At 38.2% G+C, this 20,852-nt stretch overlaps 1 protein-coding gene across 2 annotated transcripts in view; it reads right to left on the bottom strand.

The window, feature by feature from the left end:
* The window catches only part of SESN3 (sestrin 3), a 74,436-nt gene extending 55,700 nt beyond the window's left edge, over positions 1 to 18,736 (bottom strand). Inside the window, exon 1 of one of the 2 annotated variants that reach the window (XM_045790805.2) lies at positions 18,384 to 18,736. In XM_045790805.2, the coding sequence (XP_045646761.1) occupies positions 18,384 to 18,461 (78 nt within the window). In that variant the 5' untranslated portion in view covers positions 18,462 to 18,736. Of the gene's footprint in view, positions 1 to 15,396; positions 15,591 to 18,383 lie in introns of those variants that run through there. The other variant, XM_087868231.1, reaches the window with a different exon arrangement.
* Between the last annotated feature and the right edge of the window lie 2,116 nt (positions 18,737 to 20,852).

Raw genomic sequence — 20,852 nt, 5'->3', positions numbered from 1 at the left:
ATACAACAGCAGCCATCTTTTGAATTCAAATTAAAGAGAAAAAAACTAAATTTCTGTTTAAATACTAATAAGTACAACAGGTTCCTAAAGAGAAATCCTGGAATGATGCATATGATAACAGAAAGGAAACTGCTATCCAGATAGCTACAATACCTTCATTCATTTCCAGATTGTATGCATTGATGTCTACACATTTGAGTCCTTATTAACCACCTACACACACATTATTATTCCCTTGGCAATTTACCCACAACTACTATGGATATCTATTAAATCTATGAGCTTTTGTTTTTGTCTCAATGGGCCTTTAATTTACCATCTCATTTGGATTTACTCTCTGCACTGAAATTATTTGTTCTACTTATTTCAAAACAGTAATAGCTCTTAAAATTTTTATGAAATACACGTTTATTGTGGAAACAAACAAAAGACCATAACAGGAAGTAAATGATAAAAATAATTTCTAGCAATCCCATCACCCGGGAATTGATATTACTAATTTTGGAGTCCATCCTTCTTTTTTTTTTAATTAATTTATTTTAGAGAATGAGAGAGCGGGTGTGAGTGGGGTGGGGAGAGACAGAAGGAGAGGGAGAGAATCTCAAACAGACTCCCCGCTGAGCATGGAGTCCAACGTGGGACTTGATCCCAGGACCCTGAGATCATGACCTGAACTGAAATCAAGAGTCAGATGACCAACTGACTGAGCCACCCAGTCTCCCCTGACGTCTACCCTTCTATGTCTCTTTATCTTTTTAAAAATGAAAATGGATATGAAGTTATATCCTTTAAGAAAAGAAACCCAGCCTTTTCTACTCAATAACCTATTATGGAAAATACATTCACTATTCACTTCAATACATAGATCTAATCCCAAGAGTAGTCCAGTATACCACTGCCTTTATGTCACATTTTGGTTTAATTGATTCCCTTATTAAGAGTAACCTCAGACTATTAAGCATTTACTGATGATATTTAAAGGTAAGAGATGATTCAACTGGAAATGAACCCTTACTGAGATAAGGCTTAGTTGTGAAAGGAAATAAATATAGAAAAGACAAAAAATTACAAATGATAATGTGGTTTTATTCTTTAGCCCCTACCAAACAGCACTCTCATGGACCTTTACAGGAGGCTAGGTGGCCCAACAGTGAGAACCAAAGTTTGGTCTCTTAAGTGTGTGTGGATGTAAGAAGGAACAAGGAAGACAGGCAGGTTGCCAGTGGAGTCTCTTAAACAGAAGTGATCCGTAGACTCAAAATTATAGGAAGCAGTTAGGGGGAAAAAATAGGCATGAAGTGTTGCTTTTATTTTTAATCTTGTCATTGCTTCCAGTGTTTCCCAGAGAATTCTATTTAAATATAATCAAGAATGACCCATAATTTAGTATTTTTATTCTTTATGAGAATAAAATTACAACTAGAGCTAGGCAACCCTTTTTTTCTCAGGCAGAGGCCCCAATCCTAAACTTACATCTGAGCTGCTCAAGTCTTCCATTAATCTGAAGATAATAATTATCACTCATTAATTAAGGGAGGAATTGTTGTATAGCATTTTGAAATGCTCAGATGAAAAGCACTATGTAAAAAAACATGTTATGCTAGCTTCATCAGACACGCAGTAACTGACAGGAAATAGTCTCATACCTTACTTTTGCTGCACTGCTATTTTAGACCATGAAAATGCCTTTCTAAATTTCCTTTTTTATGAGTCTCAAAGTCAAAAGCTGACTGCCCATTGCCATGGAGACAGTTCTATTTAAGGTACTATATTAGTCCTTTCCTCACAGAAGGATAGAAAAGTGGTCAATAGAAAAGCATCACTCTCCATGGGTTAGAATTAAGTAATTACATATGCTTCTGGGGCAGTAAACACATAAATGGGAATTTAGGAGGGGGGGGCAATTTAATACAGTTCGTTATTTTTCCTGAGAAAGATCAACATAGGTTAGATTTTATCACTAAGCTAGAGACAATAAGAGAAACACTCCCATTACCTCCATATTATATGCAACCAAATAAGAAAATAAAATATTTCTATTTACTATCCTAGAGAGAACTGCAACTAGTCAAAACAATCTTTCCTTTCAAAGAGCAATCTTTAATCCTTTGGATTTATAGAGAGCCCACGTACAACAGACATTCCTTAAGTTGCCTTTGTGTTAATTTTCAGCCTTCCTGATTTGCTTTCTGACATTCCATTTGTAACTGAGGAGTAAGCTACTAGTACAGGTAAAAAGGATATCCATAATTTACACGTATGTTTAAATTTGTCTAAGAGACTCAAAACAAAACAAACAAAAACATTCCATCTTTCAATTCTAAGCCTGTCTTTAGGACAAATATTATCACTTCTCCTTCTATTAAAGAAAAAAAAATGTCCAAGATAATCTTCTTCATGAAAGTTTAAAACATCAATCTTCTGTGAAATAGAAATAATTTAAGATGGTGAGACCCATCAAAGTCTACCAATGTTGGTGCTAAAACACTATTTTTATGTAAACAAGCAATTCCAAAAGATATTTTCATTTAATTTCAGTAATAAAATAGCTTCTAAAACCCAACTCTCTTATTTTCCTTAAGCTAAAGTTCAGAATCCAGCCACAATAAAATAAGACATTATACTTCTTAAGGTGAGAACATGTTGTACCAGATGGTCTCAAATCTCTATTTTTTTAAACAGGCAAAGAAATCTTTCTGATTCTAGAGCTGGTACTACCTTTATTCTCTATAAAGAGTAGGGATTTCGTATTGATTTAATTTGAAACAATCTCCTCTTTTTACGGTAGTTTTCAAACAACTGATAATGCATTCTGGAAATAAAATGGACACACACAATTTTGATTTGTAGAAGCATTTGGTTAATAACCACAGACCAGTGGTTCTCGATCCTTATGAGTGCATCAGGATCAATGGGAGGGGTTGTTAAAATACAGATGGGAAGGCCTCACCTCCAAAATTTCTGATTCAGCAGAGCTGGGCTGGGGCCCCAAATAGTGCATTTCTAACAAACTCCCAGGTGATGCTGATGTTGCTGCTTCCGGGACCACACTTCAAGAACCACAGTCTAAGACATTAAATAAGCTTATTAACTTATAAGATTGTTACTCTATTAATAAATCACTTCAATCTTTCCCCAAAGGAACCATTTTAAATAAAACAATAGCTTCAGTTTCAGGGGTGGGGGTGGGGGAGGAACGGTCAATCCTAGCAATTTGGAAAGGATATTAATTCAATCAAAACCAAGTTAATTCCTAAAACTTGTTATCCAGTGGTTAGGCAGCTGCTGGGGTTACAATGACATTCAGGAAAACCAAACCTTGACCAACAGAAAATGGCTGTGTCTCCTGTGGATTCAGTTGGCCTTGAAGAGCAACTATCCGCCATAAACTTGTGCGGAGGAACTTAGCATCTGAATGTAAATTTTTCTTAGAAATAAGTGTAAACCAATTATGCATTACATGTGTTCCAGAAAAGGTATGTATCATGTTTCTTGGAGTCCAATCTAGCTTTCCCACTGACTTACATTTTATTTTAGAAATCCTTTATCTTGAATTGATTGATCTACAACTGACAGCACATTGCAGTTTACTTCTCAAGTGCTCTACGGCTCTGTCAAATAGTTAATTATCCATAAACACTAAAATGCATTAAAGTGACTATAAAGATAGAATAAAGGGAAACAGACTTTTTTATAACAATATACTCCTCTACTATTTTATGGGCATGAAATGCATACCTGTCACTGACAAAGTGATGGGCAAGCTAGAAGTACTGGTAGACAAACTACTTTATTCTCATGACATCAGAGTACCTTTCATAAATGGTAACACTGTGCTTTATTAAGAGCTAAAATTGTTAAATGCATAGTCATGACAGGTTCAAACCTCAGTGGCACTCTAAAACAAAAGATGTAGCACCTGGTAGCACATTGACAGTAGGATTCTGAGTGAGTTTTTTACTCAGTTTTTAAAAAAATTCAACTGTTTCTATAAATATCTGAAGTTAAATGGTGTTATCATCAAGGTACTCGTTAATTATCAATTCTTTCCATTTGCCATTGTGACAAACATGTTCTCTGCAATAGCTTTAATAAAGACCGTTAGTAAAGGAAACAAAAGAAAAACACATAGATGTACTTACCTTTAAAAGCTCCGTCAATTAAAAGTAAAGTATTTTCCACGGATAGTTGCATTTACATCACAGGATTTGTTTTTTAAAAACAAAGTGTATCAATCCTAAAATTTATGTGGAATCACAAAAGATCCCGAACAGCCAAAGCAATCTTGAGGAAAAGAGGAAAGATCACACTCCCTGATTTCATATATTACAAAGCTATAGTAATCAAAATAGTATAGTATTGGCATAAAAACAGATACATAGATCAATGGAACAAAAAAGAGAGCCCAGAAATAAACCCAAGCATAAATGGTCAATTAATTTACGACAAAGGAGGCAAGAACAATCTCTTCAATAATTGATGCTGGGAAAACTGGACAGCCACATACAAAAGAATGAAACTGGACCACTATCTTAACCCATACACAAAAATTGACTCAAACTGGATTAAAGACTTGAATGTAAAACCAGAAGCCATGTAACTCCATGAAGAAAACAATGGTGGTAAGCTCCTTGACATCATTCTTGGTGGTATTTTTTTTTTTTCATCTGACTCCAAAGGCAAGGGCAACAAGAGTAAAAATAAACAAGTGGGACTACATAAAACTAAAAAGCTTCTGCACAGAAAAACGAAACAATCAACAAAATAAAAGGGCAACCTACTGAATGGGAGAAAATATTTGCAAATCATGTATCTGAGAAGGGGTTAATATAGAAAATATATAAAGAACTAGTACAATAACAAAACCCCCCAAACAATCCAATTTAAAAAATGAGCAGAGGATCTAAATAGACATTTTCCCAAAGACATCCAGATAGCCAATAGGCACATGAAAAGATGCTCAACATCACTCATCATCAGGGAAATGCAAAACAAAACCACCATGAGATAGCACCTCACACCTGTCAGAATAGCTATCATCAAAAGGACAAGAAATAACAAGTGTTGGTAAGGATGTGAAGAAAAGGGAGCCCTTGTATATTGCTGGTGGGAATGTAAATTGATACAGCTACTATGGAGGACAGTTTGGAGGCCCCTCAAAAAATGAAAAGTAGAACTATCATATGATCCAGAAATTCCACTTCTGGGTATTTATCGTAAGAGAACAAGACTAATCTAAAAAGATATATGCACCTCTGTTCACTGCAGCATTATTTACAACAGCCAAGACAAGGACACAACCTAAATGCCCATTGACGATGAATGGACAAAGAAGATGTGGTATATATACACAATGGAACACCACTCAGCCATGAAAAGGACTGAAAACTTGTCATTTGCAACACAGATAGACCTTGAGGGTATTATGCTATGTGAAATAAGTCAGACAGAGAAAGACAAATACTGTACGGTTTTAGTTACCTGTGGAAATCTAAAAATATAAACACACAAAACAAAATCAAACTCATAGATACAGAGACTAGACTGGTGGAGAGGGGAGATATAGAGGACAAGAAGGTGGAGGGGTGGGCAAAATTGGTGAAGGGGATCAAGAGGCACAAATTTCCAACTATAAAATAAATAAGTAGTGGGGATGTAATATACAGCATGGTGACTACAGTCAATGATATAGCAAAATTGAAAGTTGCTAAGAAAGTAAATCTTAAAAGTGCTCATCACAAGAGCTTTGTATGGTGTCAGGTGGTAACTAGACTTATTGTGGTGATTGTTTTGCAATGTATATAAATGTCTAATCATTATGCCACACACCTGAAACTAATACAATGTATATCAATTGTACTTAAAAAACAAACAAAACCAAGTGCATCAGGTTAGTGATTACTTCATACCAAAAAAGAGAACAAGATAAGCACAATCGTCCATATCAACACTTGAGTTATGTACATTTAATTCTCCTATATATAATCATAATAATATGCAGTCATAGCAAGAGTTGGTCAAAAGAACTCCCTACCAGATCTAGCATGAAGCACACAATATTAAAATTTATAGCTGTCAATCTTCACTTCAGTGAAAAGTCTGACTGAAGGAGTAGGGCCTGAATCCTGCACTCTGCACTGGCGGTGTCATTGCTCCGGACATCATCAGAACTCAACCATGGAAGACACCATATACTGATACTTTCACAAACGTGCAACCCTGGAAAATGGTGCCATTTATATTCGCTGACTAAACATGAGGTGTGAAATGTTTAAAGCTCTTCGTCTTAAAAAGTATCCTGAATAATTAATGATTTTCCATTTTTGAATTACTGACAGCCGTCACTTCTGCTCACCAGAGGAGGGGTTTGTTTCCACTGGATTACCCTCCCCTCACACACACTGCCCATCCCAGCACTCAGGTATTTCTGCATTCAGGTACTAGCCTTGTCAGCTCTGGAGTACGTGTTTGTTTCACTCACCATAGGACACAGTTCTTGAGCGCTACCATGTTAATGTCGGTGGAGGAAAGTAGTTAGGGAATTAGGACCTCAGTAGAATAAGAGAATGAGTTCAACACTTTAAAATTCACTATAGAAAAAGTACTATGCTTGTTGCATTGCCTATCTGTAGTCATAAGAAATGTCTACGGGACTATTCTATATTCTCCTCACTCAAGACTTCAAAGACAGACCTCTGAAATCCTAACATGGGGTCTCTGACCAGCACACAGAATACAGACTCTTAAGTAACTAGTTTTGCACTATGGTCTATCAATCCAAACCATTCATATAAGTTAGGTTTTGCAAAACTCCCAAAATGTAACTGTAATTAAAATGCAAAGTTTTGTAATACATAGTGGTTCTTCTATTAAAAATCAAACAAGGTGTGACAAGGGGTTACCTCAAAAGAGGTAAAAAAGCACTCTGTGTTTATGAATGCTTGATGGCCTGACAAATGTGCTTTCAAGGATATTTAGTATCTAAAGATTTAATTTAAAAGTTTTACTTTGGATATATCCAAATTAGTACCTATCCAGGTACTAAAGACAGGTCATTCTAATTAGATGTTTTTATAAATGCGGTGTTTATTAATAGTTGGCTTTGGATTAATTTTGTACGCCAATAAAAGTATAGTTAGAGTGATATAGGAATGGTTTTTTTAAATAGGTACTATACTATCTAAATGTTAGTAGTGAGCAGGCATAATTCAGAAAGGTCACCTAACCTAGGCCTCTGATGCCAAATTCCTTGCACTGTCCTCTACATCAGGAGGTCAGCTAACTAGACTGCTGGCTATGTCCAGCCTGCTGTCTCTTTTTTTTACTGCCTGGGCTTTATATTTTTAAGTAATTGGAAAAAACCCAAAAGCATATTCATGACATGTGAAAATAATATAAAATTAAAACTGCAGTGTCCACAAACAAAGTTTTATTGGAACAAAGCCACATCCATTCTTAAGTGTTCTTTTATGCAAGAGACCTACTTAGTATTTAGTGCCCTTAAAAATGAGGGAAAATATATGTTTAGGCAAATAAGAATGCAAAAACAATTCTTTTTTTAAATAAAAATATACACATCTCCATTTTATGCTTATTCTTTCTGAATTGTCTATGGCTGGTTTTGCCATCCAAGGACAGAGTTGAGTGGTTGTCACACAGATAACTACTTAGGCCTCATTATAGGCCTGCAAAACCTAAAGTACTCACTATGTAGTCCTTTGCAGAAAAAATTTGCCAAAGACTACTCTATACTATCTGTCAAATGAGGGGCATAATCTTGAAGTTCTCTTTATGAGATCCAGATGTAGGTTCTAACTCATCACCCAGCTTAGCCAAGAACGCTGATGTCCTCACTGACTGTGCTTTGAGCACCTAACAGGTAGGAGCATTTGAGGTCTGCTATATAAAAGAATGACAGATATTCATATAGTATGTGAGTGGTTTATAAATGTTAACGGCCTTTACATTTCTTGCCTGTTTAAGAGTATGAAGGCCATGAAGTAGTAACATTGAGATAAAGAATAAGCATAAAATGGCAACATATATATTTTTACCAAAAAAAAAGAATTGTTTCTACATTCTTATTTGCCTAAACATGTATTTTCCCCCATTTTTAAGGGAACGAAATACTAAGTAGGTCTCTTGCATAAAAGAACATTTATGAATTCATGCTAGTCTTCGGTATTCAACAATGAACTTTGCCTAAAGAATATTAAAACCTAGACCTTGTGGTTATCTAAATAGCTACCCAATATAAAACAATAGCTTACAAGATTATTAACTATATAGGTCATACTCTATTAAAAAAATAAAACTACAATGCAAATAGATATTCTACACCCCACCTGAGATTTCACTAAGTTCAACTGATATATTATACAAAAAGGTTTATATAAAAGAATTTGAGTATTACTTGGGGTTTAATGTTGAGGTACCTTCAGCTTAGGTGATTTTTGTTTTAATCCCTTTTTGGTGGAGTAAATTTGCTGGGTGTGCTTTCTTTTATTAATTTATACCAAAAAAAAATAAGATACACAAGTTAAATCCCTAATTTCATATAAGAAGGAAACTTTCTGAGGAATTAAAAAAATTTTTTTCATTTATATTACCTTAAAGACAAAATGAAAGTAAAAAATACCCCACCCAGCTTAAAACTCACCGTGCTGGGCCAGAGCCTTGGTAAGTAAGTACAAAGCACACTAGGATAAGCCAGCTTGATGCTGGGCCCTTGGTTATCCCAACACCTCACTATCACCCAATTTTTATCCCCTCTTCATTTTAACTCTTACTTGAATATTGGATAGAACTGCATTCACGGAATTTTCCTATTAGACACAATAAACAAACATCATCTCAGAGTGAACATACTGCAAAAATATTTTTTGTCAAAATCATTTACCCTTTTCAGTGTTAAGTATGCAAGTTAGGAAAGCTCTCCAGAGAAGCAGTTACTTAGATGTTGGAATGTAATTTCCCCTGGAGACAATGTTATACCTAGTGGTTAGGTTTCCAAGCTAATCAGTAAATGCCTATTGAATATAACTGTAATATTAATAGTACTTAACTAGATATCTTACTGTGTTTCTATGGAAAGACTCTCAAGAGTTCTAATTTACAAATAGCAGAGCCACATCCTCCCACAAACTCCTCTCCCCAACATAAATGCTTTTTAACACTGGTAACTCCTCTGTAAGTCTTCTGTAGATATTGCATACAAAATGTAGGTGGGGGGGCCAGTGGCTGGACACCAATCTTCGGATCTGTGCTTCCTTTTAGCATCATTTTTGCCTTATCACAAAAAGCCAAAATGAATGGTGGAAATGAACATTCATGCTATATTTATCTTCATAAGTAACTCTTTTTTACTGCAAAATATTACTAAAAATTGAGAACATTTCTTAGAGGCCCTATTTAAGAAATAAAACACTTAAACTCAAAATGTTCTAGACAATGTCTTCTGTCAGATACATGTCAGCAGTATTGAGTGAATCAACATTACTGAAGTAATGAATGACTGATTGGCAAAAGAAATGGGTCAAAGTTTGCTGGAAAATTAGGAAAAATATATCCTGGGATTAGGAAGAAAGATCACATAAGTAACAACAGACATAGATAGATAAAAGAGCTAACTAGATAGGTCAAAACTGTCAATGAGAACCTCAATTTGTTTTTCAATTGATTTAATCTTTTCAAGAAATATGCATTTCTAATATAAAGTAGAAAATATCTGAATTTGAAATCCCTCTTATTAATCTCTTGAGTAATCAAGTCCTATTAAGTTTCATTAATTTCATATTTTGTAAAAGTTGTTCCATAAAGAAAACGGGGATTGTAAGGAAATTCGGTGATTCTATCTGTGTAAGGAGCCAGGCTTTGGAGTTAGACCTGGTTTCAAATCCTGAGTCTGCCACCTATTGGTACTGTGACCTTAAACAAGTAACTAAAGCTCTGTGAGCCCTAATCTCTTCATCCATAAAATGTAATAATTCTTTATAGGTTCATTTTGATGATTAAATGTGATACATATGCAGGAATTAAGTATTTGGCAGTCTATGGTACATATGCAGTATTCATAAGAAGCTAGTATCGTTACTGATATTATAAAATGTGCTTCAAAACTAAGAGTTATGATCTCAGGTAATTACAATAATCTTCCACAAAATCCAGCTTTAGTTAGCCAGGAGGTTAATTTCAACCTTCTCAATATTTGGCCTATAACTGGAAAGAGAGATTTCATTTCTTCAAGCAGCTTGTTTTTGCAATAGAGGGAGATGTAAAAATAAAATATGTACCTAGAAATGAGAACATATACCTCCATTACAAGTAGCTGTTAATTAGGAGAAAAAATAAGTCTCACTCAAATGTCTATTTTATACTTTAAGAAATCTCTGGTGCAAGAAATAATACAGCCCTAAATCAACCATTTTTATACTTGGTCATACTTATTCATATATGGTATGTTCAATACATTCTTCATGCAATGTAAGGTAAAATGCCTGTTACTACCTATTGGAAGTTTTGAGCAACAAAAAGCAAGGTTATTCAAACCCACTGTTAAATACCCCATAATATTCATGTGTCCCTCAGGGGGCAGTCAATATCCTGGCCCATGGACCAAAAAGTGACTCACTTCTGGGTGGATCTAAAAAGTAAAGGCTAATAACTAAGGGGGCAGTCCAGGCCTAGGAACAATTCTCTGGTTCAGTTACCAAGGGAGTGCCTGCTGGCCAAGGGGATCACAGCTGGCTTGGGAGATTTCCAAAATAAAGGACTTGGGGGAAGTGTAAGAGGGAAAGTCTTAGCCAGAATAATATGTGAAAAGAACCTTAAGAGGTGGCCTACAGAGAATCTTGGAAGTTTGAAGTTACGTCCTTAGTACTCCAAAACTGCCATCCCTTACAGAACACTAGCACATTCCAGGAGGTAGAGCATATGTCCATATTAAAGCAATGGCCATCTTACATTTCTGAGAAGGAACAATAGCTAAGGCCAGTGTCTTGACCCTCTTAGTGAACTGACATTCTTGCTCCCTATCAGAACTCTCTCCAAAACATAGCAGGATATTTCACTGAAACATTCCCATGGCCACAAAGATGGTAAAGTCATGTTTACCACTGAACTTCTCAAAGTGTTCCTTATAGAGAACAAAATCTGACTGTAAAGAACAGACATACCAGGCAAATATCAAATCTATTTTGGAAAATGAGAGAAGTTTTTCATTTTATCAGATTATATTGTATCCAATACAAGTACACTGCCAATATTTATAAGAGCAATAAATTTTTTTTAAAGATTTTATTTATTTATTTGACAGAGAGAGAGACAGCCAGCGAGAGAGGGAACACAAGCAGGGGGAGTGGGAGAGGAAGAAGCAGGCTCATAGCGGAGGAGCCTGATGTGAGGCTCGATCCCATAACGCCGGGATCACGCCCTGAGCCCAAGGCAGACGCTTAACCGCTGTGCCACCCAGGCGCCCCAAGAGCAATAAATTTTTAAATCAGAATTCTAATTTTGCTAAAAATAACTTTCTATTAACCAGATTCCAAATAAGAGGAAACCTAGCAGGGGAAGATATATGTAAATAATTGTTAATTATAGTTTAATATGATAAGTGTGATAAATGCAGTCTATTTGGGTAGAAGAGCAGTCCTGAGGAAATAGGGAGAAGGAAAATGGTTTACAGATTAGGAGATGCTTTTGAGATGTCACAAGTTTTGAAGATTTTTGAAAGACAAATAGGAATTCTACATGCTAACTATAGATTTGGATGGTATAGATATATATTTTTAAATAGTTTATACTGCATCTACTTACACATTTAAGGTAACTGTGTGGGACATATCACTAATCATTTGGCTTTGCCATGTATTTACTGTATATGGCGAATCCTACCTCCTCCCCCATCCCTGCCCCCCACCACAGTGATATCTTAGGGATAGTCTAGATACTGGTAGTCATTTATAGGTCTCACCAGATCTGATCAAATAGATCCTTATGCCCATGCCTTCAACACCACATTGAACTGCAGGTAGCGGTCTGTCGTACCTTGTGTGGACAGGGTAACCGCATCCCCTACACACAAAATAGAAAACGCCCTGTCTTTGAGGATTGCAGTATTTAGGGACTCCCACATTCAAAGCTGTCCTATCTCATGTCTACAGTGGTGGTTTTCTTTTTCTTTATTCTACCAGCGCTTGTTATCAGCAGTCTACAGTGATACTTCTCTGATTCTTTCTTGTCTCTTCTTCTTCTGTTGCTTCTCCCACATGTCTCAGCTTTCAAGAAAAAAGGCTAACCTGGCTGCTCAGAGCCTTTCCTTTTCAACCAAGAACCAACCAATTAGAGCACAATGGACATAATCTTTGGATCTGACCATTCTTTATTGCATAGTACTTAGGAGAATATTCCCTCAGAGCCAAAGAGATGTGTTTTTCCCCTCCTTGGTTTCTACCAGGTAAGGGTATGCTCACAAACAGTAAAGATCATTTCTAGTTAGCCTAACTCCTACTGTGATAGTAGAGAAGCTTATAGGGTGTCACTGAAAAGGTGCTAGGCAGCCTCTGCAAGTGATCCTCACTCAGAATAGAGGTGATTGGGTTGGCCTTATCTACATTTTCTGTGAGTGGTATTTGCCTTTTGTTTTCCCCATAGACTCCTGAGAATTACATTTACATGTACCATACTTTTATAGGAACTCTGGCTCAGCAGTTCTCAAACATTCTGGTCTTGGAACTCCTTCACACTCAAAAATTATGGAGGAACCTGAAGAGCTTTTGTTTGTGTACAGGTTACAACTGTCAATATTTACTGTATTAGAAATTCAAACTGAGAAAATGTTAAATGTTAATTCACTTAAAATAATAAATCCATTCCATGTTAACATAAGGCACGTATTTTTATGAAAATAATTTTATTTTCCAAAACAAAAAAACAGTGAGCAGAGTGACATTTACGTTTTGCAAATCTCCTTAGTGTCTGTTTAATAGAAGACAGCTGAATTTCATATCTGATTCTGTATTCAATCTGTTGCGATGTTTTGATTGAAGTATGTGAGGAAAATCTGGCCTCGCACACATAAGAAGTTGGGAAATGAAAGAGTTAACTGTGACTATTCTTCTTTGATAGCACACCAAAACTCCACAAGCAGAGCTTCCTAATGGTTAGTTACAATGTGGAATTGGAAACCCTACCAGGAAACTTAACTTTCTATACCCTATTATATTAAAACCTATTTGCCTAGCTTGCACTTTTAATAGATCTTTTACCCATGTAGGATTTTGATAAACATTTGCTCAAAAATGAGACAAGTGATCCCGAAAATTGAAGAACCACTGAAAACATTCATTGCCAGTAAGAGAGAGAATGGTCAGATGGAGAGTTTTGGGGACCTCCAGCCATTCACAGATGCTGAAGCTTGAAGTGAGGCTATTCCCTGGCAGCTTCAATACTGCAGGGGACCGTAAGAATATAGTTTTATTACAGAAGCAGTTCTAAGAATTAAGTGGACTTTTTACTAGCTGTATGATAGAGGTCACGGCACTTAAATTTCTTTCTAAGAATCAACTGAGATAATGTGAAAGCGCTCTAAAAATTGTGAAAGTCTAGACAAACTTAAGTTATAACCCAATACTTTCAAAAGGAAAGAAAGGGATGGAGATGGGGAGAAAAGATTAAGACACCTTTACTCCCATAACTCTTCTCCTAAATTAGAATTATTAATTCTTTGCTTTACCTTAGATCTCCCCAACTTCTATTAAATATAGTCATCTTTGACTCAGTCTTTTCCAACTAAATACTACTTTCCCTCATCTACTGAAGTGTCGAAAAGGCAATTTCATTTTATTTAATTATTGGAAAAAATGAAAGCAATGCATGGGGTTACTATGCAAGAGGGGGAGGAGTAGGTAAAATAGAAATATGCCAATTGAAAATCAGTATGTTGATCATTCTAACCAAAGCATAGTATCTTTACCTCTCATTTATAGACAATAATTAAAAAGGACAGAAAAGTGAAGACTAACCAAATTACTCAGTATGTACTGAAATATATTGCTAAAACTCACAAAGAACTACAGTAACCTGGGAAAATAAATAGGCTCATGTTTTTCTTATATTTATAAGTTATACCTTATGGTTTACAAAGCACTTTAACACACATTACCTCTCTCGAGCTATGCAGCAACCTCTAAGTCAAACAGAAATTATCTACATTTTACAGAGAAACCTAGGCTTCAAGTAAATTAACTAAATTGCCGCAAATTAAAAGACCTACCAGAGACCTACCAAATTAAAAGACCTATCAGAGACCATGAGCACATCCAGTGGCTTCCAGCATCACTACATTAGCAGTTATGTTTTGGCAATTTACTTATTTGGTGATGGGAAGGTGGGAGAAGCAACAGAATCCCTTTAACAAATGAAATTTTAATTGGACCCAAACTACGCAACATATAAATACACAAAACAATGATTTTAATGTGTTTTAGCTATAAAGTAACAATTACTGTTAACAATAAGTTTGTTAACAAGTAAAAATATAACATGAGTAGATACGTGGGGGAAGGATTTTTTTTTGAAGGCCAAAGCCTTCATAATCAATGACCATCTTTCTTATTATCAATATCACATTAACAAAAAAGTTCAAATACATTTACAAAGGTAGCAGAACAAGTTTTATTCCATGGCCTGCACAAGAGTAATCTTGCAACAAAGGATAACTTTTAAAACAATTTGTTAAAATTTGGTAAAACATATTTTTAGGTAGCTGTATTTTTAAGTTATAACTTAATTTTAATTGTACTTAAAAATTTAATCCAACTCATCTATTTTGAACACTGAAGCATTTTAGGGCTCCCTAAAAAGCAGTTTGAAAACCTCTGTATAATTGTTTGCTATCATAAATTCACAGCTTGATCTCTGCCTAGTTCACTTAAGATAAAATAAGTAAAAAACTCGTTTTGACAATCAAAAAAATACATTTAAGAAACCTAATTAACCAAGAGTATAGCTACGAAAATCAGTCAAAGCAATTACATTCTACATTCTATTGATTGAACCTTATAAAATTGCTATTAATTGACAATTTTAATTATAAAAGTGAGGTTCATATGGTTCAATTTAATATTTCCTATTTTATTTTTGCAGTCTTTTCACTTAAAAACTCACCAAAAAGTTGCCAAAATAAGTGATTATATAAACAAAGTGGAAAAATGCAGTAACCAACAAAGATCTATCACTAGAACTAACTAAACACATTAATAATTTTTAAATGTTCAATGTTCTAACTTACAGTGCAGTTTTATTCACTTCAGCAGCACTGGCTGCTCCATACTCAAAGAACATCATAATCTGCCCCCTTTCATTCATCAGAAGATAAGTGGACTGACAGTTACCTACCTTTCTTAATGCAGTTTGGTACTCCACTTTGAAATTTGTCTGGTTGTCACCGGAATTTCTTCAAGTAACATGTATTTTACTTCAAAACTCATTAACTTTTCCAAAGTAAGTGGAAGCATTTCCTCTTTTATTAAAAACTTTATTAAATTATTTCATTGATAACAGAACAAGTTAGACTTAGTAGGAGTTATAGATGTGAGGACAGTTTTTGTTTGTTCATTCATCTGTTTCCCTGTATGGGAAATATATTCTTTTTACTAACCTAGGATACCAAATTAGGTATATTCAATTTTTAAAGAAATCTTTCTATTTTAGAATACACTGAATCAAAACTGTAAAGGCACTTCAAATAATGAATGTGACTCTCATGCAATACATAACTCAATTTTCAGACATCAGGTTAAACCAAGTTATTTCATTTGAAGGTGAATCCAGTTCCTTTTGAAGCCCCCCCCCCACAAATTCAACACATTGCAACAAATTAAGCTACTTAAAGAAAAAGGCTTCATGCCACATAAAAGGTGACTCTTTCCCCATCATTAATGAGGATTATAACAGCAAAGAGTAATTCACACTGGGTGTGCATGAGTTTCATTCTTCATTATGAACTGAACTAAAATTTAAAATGCTATGACTCACTTGGTTATTACTGAACACTTTATTAAGTGGAAAACACAAGATAAATCCAAAGAATCACATTTTTTAGAGTTACAGATGAATTTTAAAGGTATATACTTTCTATCAAAAAGAAAATCATCTTTATTAGAAATAAACTCTTACATGCTATTTTTAGAATGATGAAGAATTTAAAATGCTAAACACTTGGTATCTTTTAAGAGCACTTAAGAATAGCACTCTTTAAAAGCCACAAATGTTGCCAAGTCATGTCATAACTGGCTCAAACAATCCCATTTCCATCTAAAGTTATTTCATGCTACTGCATGAATCAGTATTAAATACCTTGGAGTTACTAAAAACTGGAATATTGGCAGAGGTACATAGCAATTACAAAATATGAAAATGGTGAATATCTATTTTCCATATACCTCTTTTAACAATGACTAGAAATGAGGATGTTCCTTCTAGGTAAATAGAAATAGTTTCTTAAAAGCTAAGAGAAAGATATAAAGAATGCCAGCAAAGAGTGATGGATCCATGGCCATGGTTCTCTTAAAAGAAAAACTAGATTTTGAAGCCTAATATCACGTCCAAACATTTTATTAAGCCTACCAAACTGACAGAGCTATTAAAAAAAAAGTCAAAGTCAATATACTTCCTTTGCTCCTTATTCAATTAAAAAAACAAAAAACAAAAAACCCCAACTAGCTGTAATTTTAACCAGGCTTGAGTTTAATCAAATGTGTCCCAAGCAACAATTTTTTCATGTTAAAGACATAACTTATCACTTTTGAAGTCAGGAAATAATAGTAATATTTTTTTTTAAAGCTAGGTTCAGATGACATCTGACCCTGAAGTGAAAGAGTTAACATTCCACTAAGCTGATCTGCACTTCTGATCCATTACATTTCTCACAAGCTGCCCTACAATGAGCTGAGCAAGTATCAACTGTAATTTGATCCCAGAGTTTATGGAAAAAAAAATAACTGCACATACTCAACATGCACATTTAATAAAAATCTGTTTCAAGAGAAACATATCCAATAAACACAATTTAAGGCATATTTAACTGTTCGATTAACTTCAAATCTGCAATCCCTTTGCTTTCTTCATACTCTCAAATAAAATAGTGGGGGGGAAAAAGCAGCAGCCCTACTGCAGGGAAAAGAGGCTTGAAAAACAACTTTGATTGGCACTTGGCCTGACCCACAGAGGAAGAAAAACAGTTTTTGGACAAAGAGCGCAAATATTTGAGCTTGCTTACTTACAGGCTTTCTTTCTATTTTTAATATATAAATAACAACTCCAATTGCACTGTATTTAGAGAAATTGACTAAAAACGGTGCCGTATTCATCTTAGTCTTTCAGTCCCAATGCATTTGCACAGCTCAGCAATTTTAATTCATTTGTACTGGACAAACAGAAGCACCTCGACTACTGTTTCCACTTAATGAAATGTAAAAATACAGTTTGGAGAAAAATAAACTGATTATAATATTACCCAGTAGAGGCTGTTAAAAGTCTGATTAAAAGCTTTTCTCGGTCTAAAGCGACATCTTTTCATTCCCCTCCCCCACCCCTTAACGGAGTGATTAAGCCAAGTAAGCTAAACAATTCTGGAGTAAACTTTCTATCAGTCACTCGGGGAAGCAATAAGCTGATTGTACGTCTGATTTTTCTGGACCTACACGGGGCGGAGGGGGGGTGCTAAGGAGTGATAACCCACGTCCACCTCCGTCTCCTCCTCCCCCAACCCCAGAGGAACTGTAAGGTCGAATAGCATTTCTCATGGGCATAAAGTTCAAGCTGCTTTACCAGTTTCTTTCAAGACTGAACTACAGACACAAGACTGCCGTCAAATGAATGTAAAAAGGGGTGTTAAGGGAGAGCGCGCAAGGAAGGCAGAAGCGACCGAATAAACAATACCCCCCCCCCCCAAGAGTTAGCCACACAGCAAAGAGGGAGCCAGGTTCCTCAAGACCAGACCAGGCTGTTCAGATTTCGCACCGACCTCCATCCTACAGCACCGGTAGGAGGATCGAACCGGTCGCTCCCTCCCTCCGCCCGAAGAGCAGGCCGGAGGTGGCAAGGCAGGGAGGTGAGCCGCAAAACAGACTACTGGCAGCAAAAAGAAAATCGGGAAAAAAAATCCCCAACCCCTCGGGACCAGCATCTGTCCCGGCGGAGATAAAAAGCAGCAGTGCAAACCTCCACCCTCAACCCACGCCCCCTTCTTCGGTGTCGGCATGGGGAAGGTGCCCTGGGATCCCTTTAAGCCTCGCCCCAACAGTGTGCCCCGGGGCCGAGCAGCCCGAGCCCCGCCGGCAGGAAGCGCCCCTCTTGGGCTGGACCCCAGGCCGAGCCCGTACCTTCCGCAGCACTTTCCGGCAGTTGGTACAGAGCAGGTAGTTGGCGGCGGCCGACGGGCTGCTGCCGCCCCGGTTCATCGTGGCTGCGGACGCCGAGGGCGAAGACGGACGGCGGGGCCGGGTATCACTGCGGCCGCCCGCGCCGCTGCCGGGTCGGACCGTCCCCCTGCCGCCGGCCGCGCTTCAGCCTCAGCCTCCCCCGGGCGCGGAATGTCGGGATGGGAAGCGATGGCCCGAGAGTGAGCGGCGCTGCCCGAGGCGACCACCGCGGCGGCTGCCTAAGCGCCGGCGGAGACGGCGGCGGCTGCTCCTCACCGGCCCGTTGTTCCTCCCGCCCCCATCCTCCAGACCCCCGCCCCCGCCAGGCTAGGACGAGCAGCCGCCACCGCTGCCGCCGCCTCCGCCGCCGCCGCAGCGCCTCAGTGCGGCCCCGCCCCCGCCTCCCCACCACCTTCACCACCTCCACGCTCCGGTACCGCCCCCTCCCGCCATTCGGACAGCCCCGGCCCCGCCCCTGGGCCGCTAGCCCACAGCCAATGAGCAACCAGAGCCCGGTTGGGAGCTCCGCCGGCCAATCACAGAGGCCGAGGACGCCTTGAATCTCCGGGCAAGTTAAGTTTATCTCCGAGGCTCGGAACTGGAGAGAGATGGCGGGTTAGTTAGGTAGTGGGGTGGAAGGGAATACAGTTTGTGTTGCTCCGCCAATAAGAGGAAGAGGGTGTGTCGTATGCAAATTATCCCTGGAAGCCCAGCCCCTCCCCGAAGACAAGCAACGCCCCCTTCTCTAGGTCCCTGCAAAAATGGTAAGGAGAGTGAGAGAAAAAGCTGGGAGCTAGAGCCTCGCTAGAGGGTCTAAAACTGAGCTAAATATTTCCTGGTTTCTTGAGAAAGGTTGGGCACTGGAGCGAGGCCGTAGCTAAAACGTTCACGCTATCAGGACAGTGATTAGGCTTTCTCTCAGCCAGAATCTTAGCTTAGCTGTAAAGAAGACCGCAGTCACGTAGTGTTTGGCATCCAGGGATCTCAAAGAACTTTATGCATCATTTATCTTGAGCCTTGTTTTGCAAAAGACCAATTACCTGAGGCTTGGGCTGGGGGTAGGGATAGACGTTTGAGATATATTTACACCATTAATCGAGTTGCGGAGGGGAGACACAAAACCTCTGGTTTAGCGGTTTCCTCCTCCATCTGAAGCACCTTCTCGCAGTCCTTTCCGCAATGAAAGTTCCTTTATTTGTCAGGAAGGAAAGGGCCAAAGAGACAGGTTTATCCTCACACCCAATGGTCTTTTCTGAGACAGTTGATCAGAAACATGGAGAACACAGAGCCTTGCTCGGGAGGGAAGGTTCAGAGAACAAATCGTCTGTAAACTATTGGGCTGGACTTGCCTCTTCTAAAGCTAAAAATGGTGAGTCAGGATTTTGGCGTCCACGCTCTAGGGAGAGAGGGCACATGTAATTGGGGGACAACTCTGGCTGGCAGAGTGTGGGGGTACAGGCGAAAGGGGGAGCCAAGTCTCTCGAGGAGGCCAGCAACGCGCGTGCGGGTCCAGTGCGGGTTCCCGACGCGAGACGCCCGGAAACCTGCTCCCCAGTGAGAACAAAGGCAGGCGCCGAGCGAGAACCTGATTGGTGCCGCGTCCCCACCGGTGTCCTCCTGGCCCCGGAGACAACTTGCTTCACCACTGGCGCGGAGCTCCGTGCTCACTGGAGCCCCAGCTCCCCACCCGGCCTTGGCTGTGACCACACAGGACTGTACGTTATGACATCACCTGTTTTCGCTCTTTAGAACATGATCTGTATTCTCAGCTTCTCCTTTTTTAAAGGTCTCTAGTGGACCGGGATTTGTGAAGGCCTGCAGTCCGCAGAATGAATCTGGAGATGATGTAAAAGAACGGTGTCACTGGTTTGCATTTTTTTCTTTTCTTCCTTTTCTTTTTAATTAAACACACACGCACACACACACACACACACACACACACACACACACAAGAACAAACACACCCCCCCCCCCCGCCCCCGTTTCCTTAGGGATTCAGTGTGGTGTTGTAATGCAAAATCAGAAAGGTACACTTGGAGGTGCTAGCAAGTTTAGCATATCAAAGCTATTAGACCAAATTGTGTGGTTAAAACTGTCAATCTCATTTTTCAACAGCTGCCTCCTCTGTCCCTTTTAGAGACCAACACACATAAACCAAGTCCACACAAGGAACAAAGGAAGTGGAAATCTGCCAGTGTCAGGTTTAAATAGATTAAAATTGACTGGGAAACCCCTGAAGCGTCTAAGTTATGTGGTTGGATAAATGTGTTGATCCATTTAACTAGTGATAGCTAAAGGTCACTTGACGCTGTTGTAGACATATATAACCTAGAATAGCAGTGGTGAGGGGAAAGTGCTTAACAATCAGTTAGAAACTGCAAAAGCAAGAAAAATTAGGTAAGGAGAGAAATCACCACCTGCTCTTCAAAG

Source organism: Ursus americanus, chromosome 16 (assembly GCF_024610735.1).
Source record: "Ursus americanus isolate L20-20 chromosome 16, mUrsAme1.1.p, whole genome shotgun sequence".
NCBI classification, from domain to species: domain Eukaryota; kingdom Metazoa; phylum Chordata; class Mammalia; order Carnivora; family Ursidae; genus Ursus; species Ursus americanus.
This window is presented reverse-complemented; position numbering and strand designations above follow the sequence as displayed.